Genomic DNA, 24,526 nt, shown 5'->3' with positions numbered 1-24,526 from the left:
TACGTGTACGTGGTAATTGAGACAATGACAATAAAAACGAATATAACTGCATACTTCGTCTTTTAGAGAAATGTATAAGTCCCAGATTCTGTTACAAACTACGAAAATCAAATAGCATTTTATCAATGATTATTCAATAGGAAATGTCAATTTATTTTTCCTGGACAGGGGGGAAGCATTAGGGAAAAAGGGAGGGGGAGAAAGGCAAATTGTTGATTTCCCTTGAAAATAAGAGGGGAATGAAATATGACATTCCGTTTAAAAACATATCTTCTAAGTTATCAAAAAATAAATAGTTTAATTTGTTGCTAAATAAATTCACAAAAAGAAAGGTTTGAAAAAAACGTACATTTACAGGAAATGTTTGTACCTATTCTTCAAATACACAGATCAGAAGTTTCACCTGGTAATCGATCTTAATCGGTATTGTATTATAAACCAATACAAATTTGTACTATTCCAATCAACATGTAAATGTATTTTACATAAAAGCTTTTCCATAGAGACATTACACACAGGTGTCAATATTTACACACCCACCGATAAGTTGTCATAAACCCCGCATGGGGACGCTGGTATTAATTAACGGCCAGTTTAAGAAGTCTAATCAAGCTGAGACAATTTCCGCACTAGATAAAAAGTTTCAGTAGCAATAAACAAAATTTGGTGACCTGAACTGGGGGGGGGGGGGGGGGGCACGTGCCCCCTGTGCCCCCGGTAAATCCGCCACTGGGGACCCCCATTAGAAGAAGGACATAAAGCGTATAGAAATGGTACAACACAGGGCGGCAAGATTTGTAACCAAGAACTTCAACTACCAACCCGGCTCTATGACCGCAATTCTACAATCTTTAAATTGGCCTACCCTTGAAACGAGAAGAACAGCAAATCGATTAATATTATTTCAGAAAATACCGTACCACCAAGTAGCCACTGAAATTCCCAAATACTACCTCGTCAACAACAGGAAAACACGTCATAGTCACACAGTCAGCATCATGCAGCCACAATGCAACACCTCCGAATACGAGTACAGCTACTACCCAAGAACAATCCGAGACTGGAACCATCTACCAGGAAACATTGCAACTGACACCGACTCGGACTCTTTCAAGGAAAACCTCTGGTCACACTTCCATTCTGAGACCAGAGTCACAGTGATGCTGTAAAGATCATCCTTTATCATGCACCGACCATTATGGTATTTTTCCGTTGCTGATTAACGAAAGAAGAAGAAGAAAGAGCGGGGGCTATAGGAGGCGTCCTGATCCCGAAATCCCGGGCTTGAAAACACGAAATCCCGAGGTCCCGAACTTAAATTAGTTAATTTAATCCCGACATCCCGAAATCCAAAAAAAATAAAATAATCCCCGGATCCCGAAAAGGTCAATCCCGAAATCCCGATCCCGGAGTCCCGATAAAGGTCCTATCCCTCCTCAGTAAAAATACAGTACAATCAAAAATAGAATATCAGTGAAGATGTTCATAAATAAATAATTTGTTAATTAAAAGCATGAAATAAAATTGAGAAAGGAAATGGTGAATATGTCAAAGCGACAACCACCCGACCATAGAGCAAACAACAGCCGAAGGCAACCAATGGGTCTTCAATGTAGCGAGAATTCCCGCACCCGTAGGTGTCCTTCAGCTGGCCCCTAAAATATGCATAATAGTACAGTGATAATGGACGCCATACTAAACTCCGAATTATACACAAGAAACTGAAATTTAAAATCATACAAGACTAACAAAGGCCAGAGGCTCCTGACTTGGGACAGGCGCAAAATTGCGGCGGGGTTAAACATGTTTATGAGATCTCAACCCTCCCCCTATACCTCTAGCCAATGTAGAAAAGTAAAAGAATAACAATATGCACATTAAAATTCAGTTCAAGAGAAGTCCGAGTCCGATGTCAAAAGATGTAACAAAAGAAAATAAATAAAATGACAATAATACATAAATAACAGCAGACTAGCTACTAGCAGTTAACTGACAACACATTTGTATATATGTTTCACACCATATGAGTATTTGGACCGTACGTGTACGGTCCGGCCGTATACGTATACTAGTACGGTCCAACCATACGGCGTACGGTCGGACCGTATGAGTATACGTTTACGGTCCAGTACGAACTGACCATTCATGTTATTTGATCATAACATAACATATACATTACTAAATATACTGTCATCTCGGGGACTTTTAATTATAGCTGACTTTGGTCACTTCAATTATAGCTGTCCTGTGTCTTAAAACTTTTATTTTTTTTGTCCATGACTTTTTCATATGACGTTCTGTCCTGCATTCTGAATCAATGTAGGGCGAGTGTGCGGAAAAAGGGACGAGATGAAAACAGTGCGAGTTTGTAACAGGGTCCAACTTCCGTCGAAAACTTTCTCACATAAAACTTTCAGAATAGAAATTCACATGATCTACAGTACAATATAGTAGTTAGATGTACAAAATTATGCTGAATTAACTTTTTTATTGTCGGGTAAAATAATTTACAAGTATGGTATGCTTCAGTAGAGAAAAGGAACGATAAATTGATACATGATACCACAAAGATTTTTTCATTAATCTATTTTTAGAATAAGGGGATTTCCGAATTAAATGCGGAGGATTTCCAGTTGAACTTGAACTTGTGAAAGTATGAATAAGAGGATTATCAGTGTTGGAACTTGAACATTTTTACTTCTAAACACCAGGAAGATTGGTATGATAATTTTACACGAAACTCAATTTTAAACTTATGGAGAGAAACAATAACTGATAATTAATCAGTCCCTGAACTTGTTTCACTTACAGCCAACCATTATAGAGGGGGGATAGGAGGGGTCCTGATCCCGAAATCCCGGACTTAAAAAAACGAAATCCCGAGGTCCCGAATTTAAATAAAGGTAATCCCGACGTCCCGAAATCGGAAAAAAAGGATTCCCGGATCACGAAAGGGTCAATCCTGAAATCCCGAGCTTAAAAAGGCCCGATCCCGGAGTCCCGATAAAGGTCCTATCCCCTCATTATATTTTCTTGAATAAGTTGAAACTTATAAATGAACGACTAGTTTCTTTCTGGTAGCTACGTGAATGTTTCTACATGGATCAGGATTTCAGATCACATTTAATTTATTACATATAACACATAAATATCAATCCCATTCCTGTTTTCTGTGGTTACTTCCCCTTCTTTTGACAATTTGTCCAAGAAATGAAATCTGTAGAAATTCAACAAATTTGCTGTCTTTGTTCATCAATTTCTCATTACGTGTGTACAATAATATGAGTAAGAGAGGATTTGCCATTTATCCCTTCTGTGGTATGTCGTTTTGGTCATACACACCACATGAAAAATGTTTAACAATTCAAACAAGATCATGAACATGAACATGATGAAGATGGCCTAATGTATAAAAAAAATATTTTATGAGGAAAAAAATACATGTATGACAGACCTATACCAGTGACAACCTGTGACTGTACTACTGGATCCTGTCTTGAGACAGCGACATAAAGAATGTTTGTGAGCGCTCAGCCTTAAATGAACCTGGGACAGCGGTGATATCGCACAATATTCAGCAGTGATATGGCACAACATAAGAACATACTGTAAAACCAGACTGTGCAATTTGCAACTAAAAGGATCGACAAGAGGCACTACAGAGACGTCATATTATATAAACTTAGAAATTGTATGTATATCATGTACATACATGGTATATTTTGGAACCTATTTATTGTACAATGTTACGCTCTATATGATTGATTGACTGAATGGTGTTCTTTCAACACTTTTGTGCTATTTCTAGACGGTCAGTTTTTATTAGTGGAGGAAGTCGCAGTCTACCATGTCCAAGGAGAAAACCACTGTCCTTATGTACCAATGTAGGAAAACAATCCTAGTCAATTAGGTTTGGAGTCAAGTGCACCTGCCTAGTGTAGGATCTGAACTTACAACCTCAGGTTTGACAGGCTAGTGATAATAATGAAACATAAGTTAGACCTATTCATTGTTTTTAGACAACCAAGGCCTCCTGAAACTTATTTGAATGTCCATCATTATCTGTTAATAACATTTATTAGTTTCAGAAAATACATGATACATTTGATCATGTTGATCATGTTGATTGATTTTCAACTTTTCCTATTTTGATATATTTGTATTTTTATTTTTCAGAATTATATGAGAGAAACTAGACAATGTGAAAATTAAAGTGAAAACTTAAAAAAACAAAAAACTTACAATGATTGAGTTTGAATCTTTACAAAATCATAACAATATTAATCAGACAGACTTAACCAGAGGATTAATTACGATCGACGGTGAACTTGAATCAGATGATATCAAATCCTTAAAATTCCTCTGTCAAGATCACATAGCACAGAAAACGTAAGAAAAAATTAAAGATGGAATTCAAATTTTTAACGAACTTGAAAGACTCGGAAAATTTGACACTTCACGAGGGGAGGTAGATTACCTGTTGGAATGTTTATGTAGATGTCATCGTATCGACTTAATCAAGAAAATGGGGTTTAATCAAATCCAAGTAAAGAATCGAGTGGAAAGTGGACGTTCTAATTTTTCACCTTTTAGGTAATATTATTAAATATATTTCTTTTTTATTATATCATGTTCATGATGTTTATAGCTTTTTATTAGATGTTCTTGACAATATGACATGTACATATGATCTGTCCTTGTACTGAAATAAAAAATGTGTGTTACTTTTAGCATTGTTTAGTAAAAGTCAAATTAATAAATGGAGGTGTAAAAATGTATGGTACTGGTACAAGTAATATATGTGTATATAAACAGGATATACCTCTATGACATGATTGAGCACATGAAAAAATTCAGACAATTTATGAATTTAAAAACTGATATTTTTGGTGTACAAATATCATGAATATTAATCTTAATGATTTGACAATAAATGTACCATTTCATGTATTATTAGTCATGTTAGATACATAGTGTGCTAGTGACCTAATACTGACCCCATATATATATATAGAATAAAGGACTTTTTGTTTTTGATACTGACTTTATCACAGTAAAATATCAGGTGAGCCCGAAGGCTGTTTATCGGTAATTTAAAAAATAAATAAAAATCACTACATTAATAGAGAAAATAACAAACGAACTTCTTTTTCGCGTCGAATCACGGCGAATCACACTTGACGTCACAGGCTGCATTACGTCATTTGAAATTTTGTCACATTTGAAATTTTGTCACACAGTACAGTTAACATGGCGTTCTCTTGCACAAAGTATTGAAAAGGAATTATTGCATGCGTTTCATTAAGATTCTGCTTTGGACATGACACTAACAATGGCATATATAATGGAAGCATACCGGTAAGTCAAATTTCTTTATTTTTCACAAAGCATCAGCATAGTACGTGAGTCGTGATAGTCAGAAATAAGAATGATACGATATGAATCAGTAGATTTTTTATCGATCATCATTTCGAGTTCAACTACAAGTTATAATTATATTTTACTTAGTTTCGTGGATAAAATTACATTTATTTTGTCATTATTTGCTCAGTGTTCATCATGACAACGATCACATTGATTTCAAATAATTTTAAGAAAGCACTGTGAAGAGACATTTCTACAGGAGGCAATGTAAACTGACTAAATTATCTGAACAAGCTCATTTCCTGTCGACTTCATAACTATTTCAAACATTTTAATAGACGTCACTAAATTTTTAGCTTATAATTCTTGCTTTTTCAAAGTCATGTTCATTTATTTTCAACACGGACCAGTAATATGAAACTTGGAGTTTATAGCATGATAGGCCCTGTGGTTACCTTTAATTTTTGAAGCCAATTTAGGGGTAGGCGACCCGGATCACAGTCGCCCCTTATAAAAACTACAATTCTGGTCAAAGCAGACTTTTATAGTTTGGTGCCCCCGCCGTTACCCCCTTTTAAAAATTTATCCTAGATCCGCACATGAATATCACGGTTCACTTTTATGTTCTTTGTTCTATGAATATGTCATAAACCATGTCTTTTAAAATTGTATATGATGGTCCTACAAAATTGTTGAAAATGCGTAAATTTCATCTTTTATTTTCTAGCTTCTCTCCTGCGATAGCGGTACCTTTTTGGTCACTATTTATGTGTTGCGTTTAAATATGAATTGTAACACTTAATAGTGACTAAACAGGTAAAACAAATACTTCTCGAGAAACAGTAAAAGAAAACTGCTTGGAACAGCACAAGGCTATGTATTGATATTGTATGAATAAAAACTCAGGATATGTTAGTTGTACTTCATATAACGCATTTTTCTATAAGTCTATCGTGTATTTCATGCATTTCTGTTCACATTTTCACAACAATCGTTCAAAAAGGCTAAACTGACTTTGTGAAAGTTTCAAACAATGTCAAGCGTTTCATTCGCCAATAATCTCGTGCCTTTCTGCGGAAAAAAATACGTGCAATTTTGTGAATGAAAGGGGAAAGTAGATCCCTACGCGTTGCCTTCGCGCATGTCATTTGCGGACTAACCCAATAATTTTTATATCATGGACAGTCAACTGATACTGACATTATCAGCGAGTACACATCAAAGGAAAAAAGGACAAATTACCGATAAACCGTATTACGTCACTAGCTAGCACACTATGTAACGAAGTTATCTTTACAGATTATCTTAACATCATTAGCACACTATGTAACAAATTTATCTTTACAGACTATCTAAACATCACTAGCACACTATGTAACGAATTTATCTTTACAGACTATCTAAACATCACTAGCACACTATGTAACAAATTTATCTTTACAGACTATCTTAACATCACTAGCACACTATGTAACAAATTTATCTTTACAGACTATCTAAACATCACTAGCACACTATGTAACAAATTTATCTTTACAGACTATCTAAACATCACTAGCACACTATGTAACAAATTTATCTTTACAGACTATCTAAACATCACTAGCACACTATGTAACAAATTTATCTTTACAGACTATCTAAACATCACTAGCACACTATGTAACAAATTTATCTTTACAGACTATCTAAACATCACTAGCACACTATGTAACAAATTTATCTTTACAGACTATCTAAACATCACTAGCACACTATGTAACAAATTTATCTTTACAGACTATCTAAACATCACTAGCACACTATGTAACAAATTTATCTTTACAGACTATCTAAACATCACTAGCACACTATGTAACAAATTTATCTTTACAGACTATCTAAACATCACTAGCACACTATGTAACAAATTTATCTTTACAGACTATCTAAACATCACTAGCACACTATGTAACAAATTTATCTTTACAGACTATCTTAACATCACTAGCACACTATGTAACAAATTTATCTTTACAGACTATCTAAACATCACTAGCACACTATGTAACAAATTTATCTTTACAGACTAATATAGTGTGAAATATAGACTAGTGACCTATCCAAATGAGCAAGTCTTTAATACTGTTAGCAACTGAGAAACTACTTCCATTGATCCTACAAAAAAAGATGCTAACAATAACAACATGAACAACTTGTTAGGTTTAAATAGGTTTAATGAATTTGTTTCCATCTTAATCATGTTAATCATCAATTTTTTTTGTCTGTTGAAACCTTGAAGATTTTTTCTCAGTACTGTTTAAATGTTTTTATAATGGGACGTAACACCACTACGTACTAACATGACTAACCGTGGATGAAATAAGACACGCCTCCCTTCTTACCTAATACGGAATATAAAGGGACGTACATTTTTTAACACCACTACTAACATAACTAACTGTGTATGATATAAGCCCTGCCTCCATTCTTACCTAATATGGAATATATAGGGAAGTAACACCACTGCTAACTGTGTATGAAATTAAAGCCCTGCCTCCCTACTAACCTTATATGAAATATACACTGTCTCCATGGGGGCGCTTTTAACCAATCATATTCCTAGAAATACATAGGAGGTAAGATGAGTTATCTTTTGAGAAAAGAGATCTATGTCAAATTAAAGAAGCAACATAGCCTTCCACTTAACAAAATCTAAATAAAGTAAAACATTAAGACATCATGACACATTTTGACATATAAACAACTACTGTACCAACATGACCAACAATGTTCTTTACATGGAACATGTAAGTTACATATATGTAACAAAACCAACAATAACCATGATTATACTACATGTACTAAAACCACTTGTAACATGTGAAAGGTGTTATGGCATGAATGGGTCATTTAACCATGTTAACAAAAAATAATTCCCAAAAGTGTGATATATATATATACATAATTTAAAAAAACAAACTATGGATTATATATGCACGCCACTGCCAACTTCTTTTTAGGGGTAAAAAAGGTGTTCTATACATGTCTACACACCTAAAAATGTCTGTTACATGTTTCAATGGGACATTTTTTTACAAATGTATATGTCATATATGTTACCACAGATTTAAAAAACCAAAGAGTAGACAACTCATGAAAGTATCTGTATTTGTTACATGTGTAAAAACACATACCTGTACATGTATGATATTATCTCATACATCACAATAGACATGATAGAGTTGTATCCTTAACTGTACATATTAATGTTTGCTTATTCTGTTTTAGATTATTGCTGTTTGAAATCGCTGAAGAAATGGAGACTGTGGATTTGAAGACAGCTCTTTTCACCTTGTCATCAGTAATTCCTCGATCAAAACACGATAAAATTAAATCTATCTGTGATGTATTTATCCAGCTTGAGAGATCTGGTGATTTATCTCCCCTTAATGTAGACGTACTGTACAAATTGTTGAAGATGATGGATCGAGGAGATTTAGTGACCAAAGTCAGAGCCTATCAAGGTACACCACAGCTTATAAAACTATATGAGGGACTGAAAATTTATCTCTCAGTTTTGTTTTGCTTTAATTTTTAACCCAACCAAAAACTTGGGAAAGTCTGAAACTCTTGAGGGATCAATCTGATCTGCATATTCTGCTGAACATGTCACTTCCACCATATTGTTTTTGATAAAAGCTAAGCTATTATACATTGAAGAGTCCTAACCAGTGAGAAGATATCTTACAATATATATAAGATATAGGAAGATGTGGTATGAGTGCCAATGAGACAACTCTCTATCCAAATAACAATTTATAAAAGTAAACCATTATAGGTCAAGGTCAGCCTTCAACATGGAGCATTGGATCACACCGAACAACATATATATATTTATCTGATTATTGTATATATATAGAAAATTTGAATACTGTTAATTCAGAAATTATTTTCTGCATTTATTATTGCGATTTTTAAAGGATAGACCAATTTGTAAGTTTGATAATTGCAGTTTTAATTAATTTCTGAATACTGTATTACGTTAATTATATATTTGAATGTGAGAAGTTTTATTGGCCTGCTCACCCAGTTGCATTAACTTGCTATAAATTTTGAATTGACAGTTTTGATCCGTTTTATGTGTTTCCCTAGGAGATGGCATCACACATCCAAAACTAGCAGTACATGTAAAGTATCTTAGGGAGCTACCATTTGATTTTTATGGGGGGCTAGGATGAAAAATTTTGTCCTGCATTTTTTTTTCCGTTGTAATCTCTGTCCTGCTTTTTTATTTTTCACTCTATCCGGTCCTGCTTTTTTATTTTAGTTTATCCTAACTTTTTTTAAATAAATTTTCATCCTGACTTTTTTTTTTAGCAAGTGTCTCATCCTGCCTTTTTCTTTTACTTAAAACTCCTGTCCTGCCTATTTTTTTCAAATTTCATCCTAGCCCCCCCCCCCCCCCCCCCATAAAAATCAAATGGTAGCTCCCTTACCCCAAACTTAACATGCTGAATGTTTTATTAAGCATATACCTATAACTTGTATTTGTTTTGCCAGGAGCTCAACCAACAGGATGGAATACAGAGATAGGATATGGACCAGTAGATGAAGGACAGGTACCCAGAACAGTTGAAATAGCAATGGAACCAGAATACCATGGTGAAGGTCAAATTTGTCCTGCTAATACAGCGGAACGACAGAGACCTACCCAAATACCTCCTGCTAATACAGTGGAACAACTGAGACCTACACAAGCTACTGAGGGTTCAGTACAATTTTCAGGCAACCAGTTACCAATACATTTAGAAGAATTCCAAAATTCCACTGCCAGTGTTAATAGAAGTGTAAATGGTATTCAAGGTGTTAATCCAAGTCAGCCAGGAACAGTAGACATTCAAGGTCAAGGTCAAAACAAACATAGTAGAACAGATCCTAATATGGATGATTACATGCGTAAAAAAATTAAAATGCAAGACCAAGAAAATGACAGATCGAAAGTTGTTCCAAGTGTCCATGAGAATCCAGTATTATTGGGTTCACAGCAAGAACAGCCATCACCTGGTATCCACCCATCTGTGAGAGGTTTTGGGAACCAGACACCAACTGAACCTTTACCATGTTTACCTTTTCATAGAACAGGAACAAGTAGTGAGGTTCCAGTCAATCATCTGGTACATCATAATGATGTCATTACAGAGGAGCAATCCCCTGGAGACAGTGGGCTAACAGCAGGAACTGTGTCATTGTCAGACAGAAGTTCACAGGATATAAGTTCTGGAGGTAAAATAGATAAATATCAATGCATAAATGCAATTTGTGTAAATATAAGTTAGGCAACATCTTGTTACAAACTTGACAATGAGTAATTTTGGTAATTAATGTCTGTTAGATAATTATTTCCCCACTACTGAGTGAGCATAGAGATTTAAATACTGTCATTTTTGCTGACATTCTAAATTCAAGGTTAAGGATTTTTTGGGCCCCTAAGAAAATTGGGGGCATATTGGTTTACCCCTGTATGTCTGTCCTTCTGTACAGTCAAGGATATTAAATGTATAGCTTTCAGTCAGGGTTACTACTTGTACAAGTTATTTTTATTTATTTGATGAAGTAAAAAAATAAATATATATACACATAAATAAATAAATAATGTTTGAATAATCTCCCCTTAATTTTCTGAAAATATACTTGTATGTTATCAAGTAAATTTTTTCTTACAATCCTACAAAAGTCCTCAAGTTTTGGGATGTAAATTCATGCCTTTAATGATTTTTCCCAGGTTTGCCCATTTTTTTTTTATTAGAGTTCAATGTTTCATCTCATTAATTCAACAGAGAAACTGATTGCACAAAGATCTTAAGTATTTGTGCAAGGCCTTCAAAAATTGTTCCTTGGGGGCATTGATTTACCAAGGTTAATGAAAAATGTATGAATTTAATTCTAGAGATAAGCTAAGCCTTAAGGCAGTCATAATTAATTAAAGTTACACAAATAAACTACTTGTAATTAGATTTTTAATTTATATTTGTTAGAGATACAACTGTCAATAACGGAAAGCAAACTGGTTGGGCTTTCTGAAATCATAGCCAGAAGAGAGGACTGGATGCAACTTGCTACAGCATTGATGATTGATTATGACAGAATTGCACAAATAATGCAGGCAAATCCAACAAATGTGCTGAGAGTTCATGGCTTCCTTAGACACTGGTTTATTGAACAGAGAAAACGATTTGGTACCAGTCCAAGTGCAGATGGTCTCTTAAAAGCTTTTGAAAGATTAGGATTTAGAGATGCAATTGAAGAGTATGTTAGACTCAGTCACGAACCAGAATCTGAGTTTGAGGAAGGTATGAGAATTTTGCCCTTTAAATCGTCTGTGTCAGATAAAAATGAATATCAATCCACATCTGTCTTCTACCATCTACTAGCATATATATATTTTATATAGATTAGACCGTTGATTTTCCCGTTTGAATGATTTTACATTACTAATTTTTGGGCCCTTTATAGCTTGCTGTTTTTTGGTGTGAGCCAAGGCTCCATGTTGAAGGCCGTACCTTGACCTATAATGGTTTACTTTTATAGATTTCTATTTTAATGGACAGTTGCCTCATTGGCACTCATACCACATCTTCCTATATCTATATGTAGACATTGTATTTTTCATAACTGAATATTTAAACCAACAGATTTTTATATTCAAAGCAACTGATTTTCATTTGAATTTGGGAATCTTTTTAAGATTGTATATACTCCTAAAGGATATATGCATATATTTCTTTGTTTTTTGATTTTTTGAGATTGTAAGATTCACAAATTCTACTAGCATGACTAGTGTACACAAAAATTAAAAATTTCACTACACAATTGGATTTAAATTTTATCCATAATCAGCTGCCCATGGTTTTGCTTTTGTCTCCTAATCACAAATTTATTAAATAATCAAGAAAAACAAACATAATTTAGGGAGCTATAACACTTGATTTTTATGCGGGGCTAGGATGAAAAATTTTGTCCTGCATTTTTTTTTTAGCTGTAATCTCTGTCCTGCCTTTTTATTTTTCACTCTGTTCGGTCGATCCTGCCTTCTTTTTTTTTTAGTTTATCCTGTCTATTTTTTTACCTAAATTGTCGTCCTGACTTTTTTTTTTGCAAGTGTCCCATCCTGCCTTTTTTTTTACTCAAAACTCCTGTCCTGCCTATTTTTTTTCAAATTTCATCCTAGCCCCTCCCCCCCCCCCCCTCCCATAAACATTAAATGGTAGCTCCCTTATGAATACCATGATATGCCTAAAAGACGTCAAAAAAGAGGGAAAAAAGTCTTGACACTAAATTTGAATTAATTAATATTATTTAAAGCTACTCCCCTTTATCAAAGTTCAGAATTTTTCAACTTATCAATTTCATAAATTCTTTGCTTTGAGCACATTTAGCAGGCTTGTCTCAATATTTATCTAGCTAACTGTAAGAGATTTAAATATTTTTTTGTATTGCTTTTTGATGGTAACAGTAAAGTTTCTCAATCTTAATCATGTGTTAATCATATCTTTTTAGTTTTATACTTTTTAGCTCACCTGGCCCGAAGGGCCAAGTGAGCTTATGCCATCACTTGGCGTCCGTCGTCGTCTGTCGTCTGTCGTCGTCGTCTGTCGTTGTAAACTATTTAAAAAATCTTCTCCTCTGAAACTACTAGATCAAATACTTCCAAACTTTAACTTGAATGTTCCTTAGGGTATCTACTTTATAAATTGTATCCGAAGTTTTGATCTATCAACAAACATGGTCGCCATTGCTAAAAATAGAACATAGGGGTCAAATGCAGTTTTTGGCTTATATCTCAAAAACGAAAGCATTTAGAGAAAATCTGACATGGGGTAAAAATGTTCAATAGGGTAAGATCTATCAGCCCTGAAATTTTCAGATGAATCAAACAACCCATTGTTGGGTTTCTGCCACTTAATTGGTAATTTTAAGGAAATTTTGCAGTTTTTGGTCATTATCTTGAATATTATTATAGATAAAGATAAACTGTAAACAGCAAAAATGATCAGCAAAGTAAGATCTACAAATAAGTTAATATGACCAAAATTGTCAATTGACCCCTTATGGGGTTATTGTCCTTTAATGACAATTTTTCACAATTCATTCATCATATATGCTAACTTTAAAAAATCTTCTCCTCTTAAACTACTCAACCAAATTCAACCAAACTTCAACTGAATGATCAGCAGGGTGTATAAAATAAAGTTTGTGTTTTATTTTCTATTTCGTCAAAAAACATGGCCGTTATGGCTAAAAATAGAACACAGGGTAAAATGCAGTTTTTGGCTTATATCTCAAAAACTCCAGCATTTTGAGCAAATAAGACAAGAAGTTAAAGTATTTATTAGGTCAAGGTCTACCTGTCCAGAAATTTTCAGCCGAATTGGTTAACTGGTTTTTCAGGTATAATGGCCCTGAATTGATGATTTTAAAGAAATTTTGCAGTTTTTGGTTATTATCTGGAATATTATTATAGATACAGATAAACTGTTTATAGCAAAAATGTTAAGCTAAGTTGAAGATCTACAAATAAGTCAATTTGACCAAAATTGTCAATTGACCCCTGAAGGAGTTATTGCCCTTTAAAGACTTTTTTCACAATTTGTTCATCATGTTGACTTACTTTAAAAAATCTTCTCCTTTGAAACTGCTGTATCAATTTCAGCCAAACTTAGGCTAAATGAGTTTCAGAGTATCTAGTATAAATTTTATATTTTATTTCCTTGTATGTCAAGAAACATAGCTCCTATGGCTAAAATAGAACATAGGAGAAAATAATTTTTTTTTTTTAGCTTTTGAAGAAAATAGGGCGATTCAAAGAACATTTAAATAAATTGAAAAGCCAAAATAATCATTGATGAGAGATTTAACCAAAAAAATTAAGGTGAGTGATTCAGGCTCTTGAGAGCTTCTTGTTTTATGAAGGAAGATTAAAGAAATTGCTAACAAATATTATTATTATTTTTTGCATTTCATTACAGGATCAGAGAATATTGCTGCACGATCAGACAGAAGTGGGAATCAAGAGGAGAATTTTAATGTCTCATCAGGTATGTTGTGGTGTATACATGATAAAGTAAAATAACAAAAATACTGATCTTTGAGGATGTACTTAGGTGAGGTTTTGGAATTTGTGTCAAAAGTTTGGAATCCTAAGTGTTTTTCCATTCGATACAAAGTAAAAATGTTTGCCCCATAACACCCATTTATATTTTCATAGAAGATTAAGCTCATAAAAGGTCATTTAACAAAATTTAAACAGATTTTTTATTTTCTTTCTTTTGATTTGAGACCCAAATAGAACCAATTGCAAATATAAGGTAAAAGTCTGAGACAGCATTTTTCCCTGCAATATTTTATAAATCAAATATTTAGAAAGGGAGCTCCATGACCTATCAATATTTTTAGCTTATTTTTATCCTTAACTAATACTATTCCAGCATAAAGTATCAATTTTAAATTATTGATTTATTTAATATCACCTAAGTACATGTACATCCTTCTAAGCCAGGGCAAAGTCAATACCGAAAACCACATGCTTAATTATTAAAAATAGCAAAAAAAGCTATCCTTTTCCTGACTAGGTACACTAGTACTGTTGATTCATTAATGTTTGTGCTAGGTATACACATTTTCGTGGATAATGTAGGTATAGGAAATACTACAAATTTATTTATTCTACAAGAAATTTCAAAATTTTAGTGACTTAGTTGACAATGGTTGAAGTAAACATGGTAAATGATGAAATAATCCAATTTCACTGACCACAAAACACCTTATCAAAAAGAAATTGAAATGCACAGGTTGCACACATAACATTATTTGAAATTAGAAGTGGTGAATCTAAGCAGTGAATTTTTGTGACTTTGGGTGATTTACTATTAAAAAACCCACTTTAGATATATACTTAAAAAGAAGGAGAGGCTTACCCTTGTCAACACCCTCAATCTCACTCCTTTTGTATTCATAGGATTTCTCAGTTATCATCAGCTTTTCTCACCTACATAACCTAGGTTAGTATCTTTGATTTATGTAATTTGAACATCCATAAACTACTGAAGCTTTAATGTATTTATGTGTTATTTTCTATAATAACAGGAGAAGCTAGAGTGTCTCAAGGAAATGAGGACACAGATTTCAGAGCAGCCACACCCCCTATCAATCAGTCAAGTTCAGGAGCACAAGTTGGTCCAAGTAAGTAGTGGGCTAAGAGACTAATCAAGGGTCCTTTATTATAGGTGTCTATGAATACAAGGTCTGACAAGGTTCCATACTTTGTTCAGACACATAACTATAGATTAACTTATACCAGCTTACTTTTGTTGAAAATTTATTTTCTTGTTTAGCCCTTTTTAGCCTTCAAGTGGCAATTTATTTTCATGATTTTCCTTTTTTAGCTTTTCTCATCACTTGGTGTTTGTCGTCCGTCGTCATCGTCTTTAACATTTTATATTTTGAACTTCTTCTAGAGAACAACTGAATGGAATGAAACCAAACATAGCATGAATGTTCCTTATGAGGTGCTGACCAGTGTTGTTACTTTGTAGCCCATGCATCATCCAAGATGGCCGCTAGGGGGGGACTTAGTTTAACATAGGACCCTATGGGAAATGCATACAAATGACTTCTTTTAGAGAACAACTGAATGGAATGACACCAAACATGACATGAATGTTCCTTATGAGGTGCTGACCAGTGTTACTTTGTAGCCGATCCATCATCCAAGATAGCTGCCAGCGGGGGACTTAGTTTAACATAGAATCCTATAGGAAATGCATACAAATGACTTCTTTTAGTGAACCACAGAATAGAATGAAACCAAACATTGCATGAATGTTCCTGATGAGGTGCTGACCAAGTGTTGTTACTTTGTAGCCGATCTATCATCCAAGATGGCTGCCAGCGGGGGACTTAGTTTAACATAGGACCCTTAGTATGGGAAATGCATACAAAAGTCTTCTTTTAGAGAACCACTGAATTGAGTGAAACCAAACATAGCATAAATGTTCTTTCTTTTATGAGGTGCTGGCCATGTGTTGTTACTTTGTAGCCAAATTTGATTTTTTTATATGATTTCAAAAACCCAAATAGAGTCAGGTGAGCGATACAGGCTCTTGAAAGCTTCTAGTTTAATGTTTTCATATAACATGTATATTTTTCATAAAAATGCACATATGCCATGATTTATTTTCCCGTTTATTTTCAAGTTTTGAAAGTCACAAAAATAAATTGCTTATGAAAGTAAGTAAAGTAAAACATGGGCACCTACAAACAATCAATCAATCATTGACTCATGTTATTCCTACTTTTGGGAAAGGAGTAGGTTCAGTAAGACCCCTTTTTGGCCCAAAATATAGCAGTTTTACAAAATTGTTAAAATGTAAACTATTAGTTATTAATTGGAAAGTAGAATGCTTCTGCTACATAAATATGGGGTGTTTTTTACAATTCAATGCACATATATGGGGTACTGGAGACATTAAGTCATGCTAAATTACTGAAATATTCACAATTCTAGCATTTTAGTAAAAAATTTAGACGGTTTCTGTGTAAAACAAAAGTGGCCGCATTCGTGTTCATCCTTAATATTGAAATGTTAGTTGTATTTGATGATAAAACATAACATATCTGAAGGTTGAGAATGAACACGGATGTGGCCACATTCATTTTTGACAAAAACCATTTGAAAAGTGACATTTTCCAGCATATTTGGTAGATTTTTCATATTAGAGCTTGAATGGGAGCGTTTTTATACTTGGTCCGTTTCTGTGTGTGTTGCGTTTTGGTGTTGTGTCGTTGTTCTCCTCTTATATTTAATGCGTTTCCCTCGGTTTTAGTTTGTTACCCCGATTTTGTTTTTTGTCCATAGATTTATGAGTTTTGAACAGCGGTATACAACAGTTGCCTTTATTTAATAACAAAATCAGTTAATATCTTTCACATAGACTAATTGAATCAAATAAAACAGACACTTAGTGTTAAAAAAAGTGGTCAAAATCTTTCGTCAAATTTGAGGCCAAAATCGGTCCTTACCAGACCTTCTCCTTTGTTGAATGATGTTATTAAATTATTTTTTCAGGTTTGAATCCTCTAATTAACCAGAGCATACGACAACCAAATCGACAGGATGATGTCATTGTCAGGCAAATGGAAGCTGTTACCATTGACGATTCTGCTATGCCTTTCTATAAGATGAATGCCAGACCTAGAGGTCGGTAGATTTACAGATTCATTTTACAAGATTCAAATTCCAAAAAAGTTTTTATTAAGGCAACATATGTTACTTATTAGTAAAGAAAGAATTAAAATGTGCATCCTGAAATCATATATTTTCAACAAACTGCAATTATAAATGTGTGCAATAAATGTGTACAATAAATGTGTGCAATAAATGTGTGCAATAATTTCTTCATTTACATTAGTATAACTGAAATGAATTAAAAAATATATCCACTGTATTGTAATTTATATTACACAAGAGATATCTATTTTTAGGTTTAGCAATAATAATAAACAACCAGCACTTCCATAAGATCAGAAATGACCAATCTAGTAAGGAGATGCCAGCAAGAACTGGTACAGAAAAAGATGCAGGTAAATATAATTTTGTGATATATAAAGTACATTGCGTATGGAACACTCTATTGGAGTCAACAGAATGCTAAAGGGCAAATTTGTACTGCATTTGTACCTCAACTGTTGTATGTTTATTTATATTGTATGTTACTCTGTAAACTTGTATTTTGTTTTTCATGTTTTTAGGGATAAAGTATCTATCTATCTATGATGGTGGTAAAGGCTTATTTTCATGCAACGTGTTTTGCCATTTATATTTTATGTGCAGCTGTGAAAAAGGTTCATTATTCACTCTGTTTCATGAAATAGGTAAAAAGGTCAACGTGCAAGAAATTTTTGAAACTGCAACTTTATTGTGCGTTCTTCCGTGCAGATACCCCCTTTACACCCTTCATCTATCTGTAATGAGTAAAGGCATGCATTTCAATAAATTTTTCACAGAAGTAGTTTATTGACAGTATTTGTAGTTTATGAAAACCTAAAAACTACCAAACAACAAACAATATCACACAAAACTTAACATAGATAACTGAAGATTGAGTAACACAAGCTCTATAAAATTTGAGTTGATCACAGGTGCTACTGAAGCGTTAGCAGATCCTGCTCCACATGTGACACGCATTGTGTCAATAAGTCTTATCAAGTGATAATTAATTATATAAATATTTTCTTTTTTTTAGAAAAACTTGATTACATATGGAGGAAGTTGGATTTTGAAGTACGTTTGTTCAATGACGTAGACTCGACACGAATGACTCAGATCATGGTGGAAACAGGCTTTGAAGACCATTCAAAGTATGACTGTCTTGTAGTGTCAATACTGACACATGGAGTGCTCGGCCATGTTTATGGAGCTGATGGACGTATAGTAAGAATCAATCAGTTAACCAGCTGTTTTTCTGGTAGAAGATGTCCATCATTGGCAGGAAAACCAAAGTTGTTTTTCATTCAGGCTTGTCAAGGAAGAGAAAAACAAGAAGGTAATTTATTAAAGTGTACATCTATATCATGTATATTTTAATATTTGTAATTTTAATCACCTAGGTTACCTGTGGATCTGTTATATCTATTCTTACATGCTCTTTTATTTTTTAAAAGAATTTATTATACAAGGAATAAAGTGGTTCTTCTTTTAAAACATATGACTTTTGTGACATCATATGTATTTGATCATGTTTATTATGAAGTACACCATGCAAATTGCTTCCAAAACAGTCATTTTGCCAGTTATAATATATGACATTTATTTTTGACTGACTGGTACACATCTCAAGTCAACTTTCAATGTAGACATTGATATAGTTCAGAAAAAAAATTCAAGGGTTAGGGCAATTTTTTTTAGGAGTAACTACTATAAAGGCAAGCCCTAATTGAATATTTCTTTAGCAAAATAGTTGTTATCACTATGAAGGTTAATTGGCTCATTGACAAGACAAGACAAGTCAAGACAAATACTTTATTCAAGTCTCACCACTTGTTACATATAAAATATACAGCTTTTTTAAAACACAAATTAACAACAAGAGCCACTCTATAAAAAGTTATGAGAGACTATAAAACTATTTTTCTTAAATTATAATACAAATACAACTTAAGTAAACTATCATGATTATAAAATACATTTTTGCTTCTTTAAAATTTCATAGCAGATTTTGGCAGTATAAAATACCATATTTTCATTTGTAAAAAGATTTTTTTTTCTCATTATCAGTAAAATTGAGAAAGGAAATGGTGAATATGTCAAAGCGACAACCACCCGACCATAGAGCAAACAACAGCCGAAGGCAACCAATGGGTCTTCAATGTAGCGAGAATTCCCGCACCCGTAGGTGTCCTTCAGCTGGCCCCTAAAATATGCATAATAGTACAGTGATAATGGACGTCATACTAAACTCCGAATTATACACAAGAAACTAAAATTTAAAATCATATATGTAAAATTTTATCATCAACAATACTAGCATAGTTAAAAATAACATTACAAATATCTGAATATACAGGACAGTTTAACATAACATGTTTTTCATCTTCAACGTCATCAGTACAGTTAAAACATAATCTATTTTCAATATCAATATTTTCATATCGACCAGTTTCAATTCTGATGGGTGCTACACCACAGCTAATATTTGCTTGTTGGCTTTACTGATAAACAATAAAGTACCAGATTGTGAACAATCTATTTGAAATTGTTTCTCATGCATATTTAACTGGTTTCAATCTTATGATTAGAATCATATGACATAAAAATAAAAACACCAGTTGGTTTTGCACCTTTGCCTATTTTCTACCATGTCTACGTTAATTGACATAAAAACATGACTGAACATGTGCACAGGTGTGAAATTTATTTGTTCATTTTTGAAGCTTTCAGAATAATGAAAAAACATAGTTTTAGATTGTTTATTCCAAGAATCATGAGCTCATTGCAAGTTCATTTCAAGTATTTGCTTGAAAAAATAATGTGTAAAAAAACTATACCTAAATTTGATCATGCAGATTGATATGAGATTTTCCTTGTCTTTTCCTATCTTTTCTATCTGTCCAGTCAACATGGCTATTCTGGACTAGAAAACTAAATTTTATATTACAAATATTTTCATATTTTTTCTAGGGCATGTTATTGAAACTGATGCTGGAGGAAGTATGCCAGAACAGGATTTAAGTGATGACAGACCAAGGGAGTTAATCCCTGATGAAGCTGATTTCCTGTTAGGATATGCTACTGTTCCCGGCTATGTTTCCTACAGAAGCAGATCACAGGGGAGCTGGTATATCAATAAGTTATCACAGAATCTGGATAAATATGCTTATCAGTAAGTTTAAGAATATGATTCAACTTAAAATGAATAACTTTTGTTGTCTTGGGCAATTGATGTATTGATTCAACTTAAATATATATTATTCAACATGTCTTCTTTTTGTCTTTAGATATTTTTTTAGAACTATATTATTGGAATATTTCCTAGTACATACTGTAGAAACATTACTATTAGTGGGGTGAAAATTTATGGTTTTATCACTCTAAACAATTTCATTGGTATATCAATAAGTTATCACAGAATCTGGATAAATATGCTTATCAGTAAGAATAGAAATATGATTCAACTTCAATTTAAGGACCTTTGTTGCTTTTGGGAAATTGATGCTAGATAGGTAACCACTGAAAATGATCAATACAAGATCTACAAAGAAAAATGACTATAAACAAAATCTACAAATTAGTAAACATAACTGATTGCAATGAACATGGTGAAGGTAAAAAGTAAAATCACAAAAATACTGAACTCCAAGGAAAATTCAATCGAAATGTCCCTAATCAAACGGCAAAATCAAATGACATCAAGCGAATGGACTACATAACTGTCATATTCCTGACTTGGTACAGGCATTTTCAAATGTAGGAAATGGTGGATTGAACCTGATTTAACTTAGATTTATGGATTTTTGTTGTCTTTTGGAAATTGATGATAGATAGGTAGTAACTGTAACCAGTGAAAAGGATGAATACAAAAATTACAAAAAATGACAATTGCAATTGTAAAAGCAGAAATTTTCGTGGGGGATTTGATTTCGTTTATTTCGTAGATAAGAATTATCCAGGGTACAACACTTGATCGTGCTCACTGTTACTATGAAATGCAATTATTGATTTTTCCAAACAGCGAAAGTTCAGATCAGTTTTATTAAGTATTGTCAATTATAAAGTGTCATTTATCATGTTTATATAATTGTTTTCTAAACTTAAAATCCACGAAAATTAATCCCCACAAACTTACTTTTGGACACAAAACCACGAAATTTTAACCCCACGAAAATTAATGTTTATACAGTAATATAATCTACAAAAATGAAAATGAAGTCTAAAAAAATGACAATAGATAAAATCTTCAAAAATGACAATAAATAAAATGTACAAAAAATGACGATAAATAAAATCTACAAAAATAATAATAAATAAAATGTGCAAAATTGACAATAAACATAAACTACAAAAATGACAATAAAGAAAATAGATATAAAATTAGCATATATGTCTTCCCTGGTGAGAAATTTAGGCTCTAAGGCAGACATGAAAGATTTTATTCAACAGGTTGTCGTATCTTCTACAGATATTTTTTTAGAATTATTTCATTGAAATTTTCCCCACATATTCCTTAATTCTCATATAGCTTTAACTTATCAAAATTCCTAAAAACTTATCTTATTTGTAGGCACGACTTGCTGAGTATTCTAATTAAAGTGAATGAGGAGGTTGGTAGAGCGACAGCAAACATTGACAATGGAGCATACAAACAGATACCTGCTCCTATGTTTACTCTGAGGAAAAGAATAATATTCCGATAAATTATATTTTTGCAAATACTGACAATAGTGCATGCAAACAGATTCTTGCACCTATGTTTGCTCTAATGAAAGAATCATCTTCCCATAAATCAAATTGTTGTAAACATTGAAAATGGGGTTTTCAAATACAGATTCTGGCACCTTTGTTAACACTGAAGAAATGGACCATTTTCCATTAAATAATATTTTGTTGAAGATATTGTTCATAATTTGTTGCATTATATTGATTTTTGATTGAAAGATATGTAAATTCAGTTGTCTAGCTGGCGAATGAATATTCAAAATGCAAATATTGAGATATATTACTTTATAAAATTGATTTAGATGTAGATTCAAAGAAATTGACGGAGATAATGTTGGGGTTGATCAATGTCTGATCAAGATTCTATCATAGTTTTAAATCTTTGGAACTAATCCTAGGGAGATATGTTATACGAGAAAGAATTACCAAGAGTGAGATAGGGGATGGGGCATGGTTATTCTCCATTACCGAAAAGAAAAAAACGTAATCTAGAGTTATTGAAAGAATAATTTATTCTTTCCTGGATCCTGATAAACTTATAATTTCCAGAGTCCCTTCAAGTTTATATCTTAAATTCCCACAAAAATAAATGCCTAATCCCAATGTCCCAAAAAAATGTTCATCTTTTCCTCTAGCAAGACATTCTTGTTCAATTATCATAGCTTATTGAATAATATATTTTTTTATAAATAATTATATGATGAACTACGTAGATTGTGATAATTCAGCTTTTAAAAAACTGAACAATTGCAGCTAGTTTATTATTTAATGAGGAAGTAATTTCTTATTTTTATACTTATTATATGTTTATGACATTGGCAATGCATTTCTAAAGAGTTTTATTTTAATGGTCAATACAGAATACAGATTTTCATTATTTACTTTAAATTCATAATTGATGGTATTTAAGCAAACTATTTCATTTGGAATAGTTGTAAGAGAATAATTGTTCATTGCCTGAAAATTATGAATTTCATTTGATACTGACTCAAAACAGAAACAGCCTTGCATTATACCATGTTTCTACCTATTCTTAATTCTTTGCATAAGAACATGAAGAATGAATACTCTGTTCATCAATTTTCTTCTTTTTAAAAATTGAATAATCAAAATATTATTTCATTAATCATGTCTATTAAAGCTTTATAAACATTTATGTTCATCTTTTTATCATGTAAAAGTTTGCGTTATCTCATTGTACTACATATATTTATTTATCTTTTTAAAGCATCCTTTTGATAGCGTGCATTTGATTTTGCAAATAATATTCATTATTGCTATTTTATTAATTTTTCCTTTGATCTTTTTTTGTGATAATTTTTCATATCATGCTATTCGCTTAAGATGGAAAATGATCACAAGGAACCAAGAGGCACGTGGCATTTCTAACGAAATTGACATGAAATTGACAATATCGTGATAAGTGAAATAGCGATAAACAGATTATCATTGGTAATCTCAACTCGATTACCTTTCTTGCTTTTGTCGCCCAGCTCAAGTGAGAAAATCAATTTCTTTGAGATGATCAACGATAGTCTATAATTATTTATGTTATCTATCACATGTTTGACGTCTAAAACACCGGCTTTGACCAGTGCTAATTGTATCTTTGCAAATTCAGTTAGATTTATGGATGAAAAATTAAAAATATATTATAAGAACAAGATTATTACTTTATTATTTGTACTTCATAATTTTCCAGAGCTGTCTCCCTTTTATGTACAGTGCAACCTGTCTTATCTGACACACAGGGGGACCACTAAAAAAATGAAAATGTCGGATTGAGCAGGGTGTTGTATACTCAGGTTTTGTCTGCAATGAAAGACATATTTTCGGACTATGAAAATGTGTCGGTTAGAGCAGGATGTTTGAAATACTCAGGTCTCGGATTAGACTGGTTACACTGTATGTATATATATATAACTGTGTATATTATACCAAAGGGCACTAGTAAACACATTTTATCTTTAAACTGTCATTTTGACCTCGACCGCAACAACATCTGCAGAGTCTGATCCTATGAACGTTGTCTTTTTTTGAGGTTTTTTTTCAAGATATTTTTGTTGATAATTCAATACTGTATAGATATTTGGCGGCTGGCAGTCAATCTTTTGATGTTTCATAGCTTTTTAGATAATACAGTATGTTTCTTAGCTTTGTATGCTGTTGTTTGTTTTTGTAGCGGTTTAG

The 24,526-nt window shown here is 32.8% G+C and overlaps 1 protein-coding gene across 1 annotated transcript; it reads left to right on the top strand.

Annotated features, from left to right (window-relative positions):
• The first annotated feature begins 2,558 nt into the window (after positions 1-2,558).
• On the top strand, positions 2,559-24,002 carry LOC143059566 (uncharacterized). Its single transcript, XM_076233084.1, has 12 exons — positions 2,559-2,719; positions 4,177-4,593; positions 8,635-8,870; positions 9,907-10,629; positions 11,382-11,696; positions 14,373-14,441; positions 15,490-15,585; positions 17,471-17,602; positions 17,887-17,985; positions 18,648-18,947; positions 20,582-20,783; positions 22,182-24,002. Exons 2-12 carry the CDS (start codon positions 4,526-4,528, stop codon positions 22,312-22,314), a joined length of 2,373 nt encoding a protein of 790 aa, XP_076089199.1. The 5' UTR covers positions 2,559-2,719; positions 4,177-4,525; the 3' UTR covers positions 22,315-24,002.
• Positions 24,003-24,526: the final 524 nt, after the last annotated feature.

The sequence above is a fragment of the Mytilus galloprovincialis genome, chromosome 14, assembly GCF_965363235.1.
Source record: "Mytilus galloprovincialis chromosome 14, xbMytGall1.hap1.1, whole genome shotgun sequence".
Classification (NCBI taxonomy): Eukaryota; Metazoa; Mollusca; class Bivalvia; order Mytilida; family Mytilidae; genus Mytilus; species Mytilus galloprovincialis.
The sequence above is the reverse complement of the archived record's forward strand: the minus strand, read 5'-3'. Positions and strand labels throughout refer to the sequence as shown.

Bases quoted from the DNA above. Each gene is read 5' to 3' on its own strand.
- LOC143059566 (XM_076233084.1), top strand. From the start codon at position 4,526: ATGGGGTTTAATCAAATCCAAGTAAAGAATCGAGTGGAAAGTGGACGT. The intron at 8,871-9,906 runs GTACACCACAGC...TTGTTTTGCCAG, and splicing joins CAAAGTCAGAGCCTATCAAG to GAGCTCAACCAACAGGATGG. The intron at 14,442-15,489 runs GTATGTTGTGGT...CTATAATAACAG, and splicing joins GAATTTTAATGTCTCATCAG to GAGAAGCTAGAGTGTCTCAA.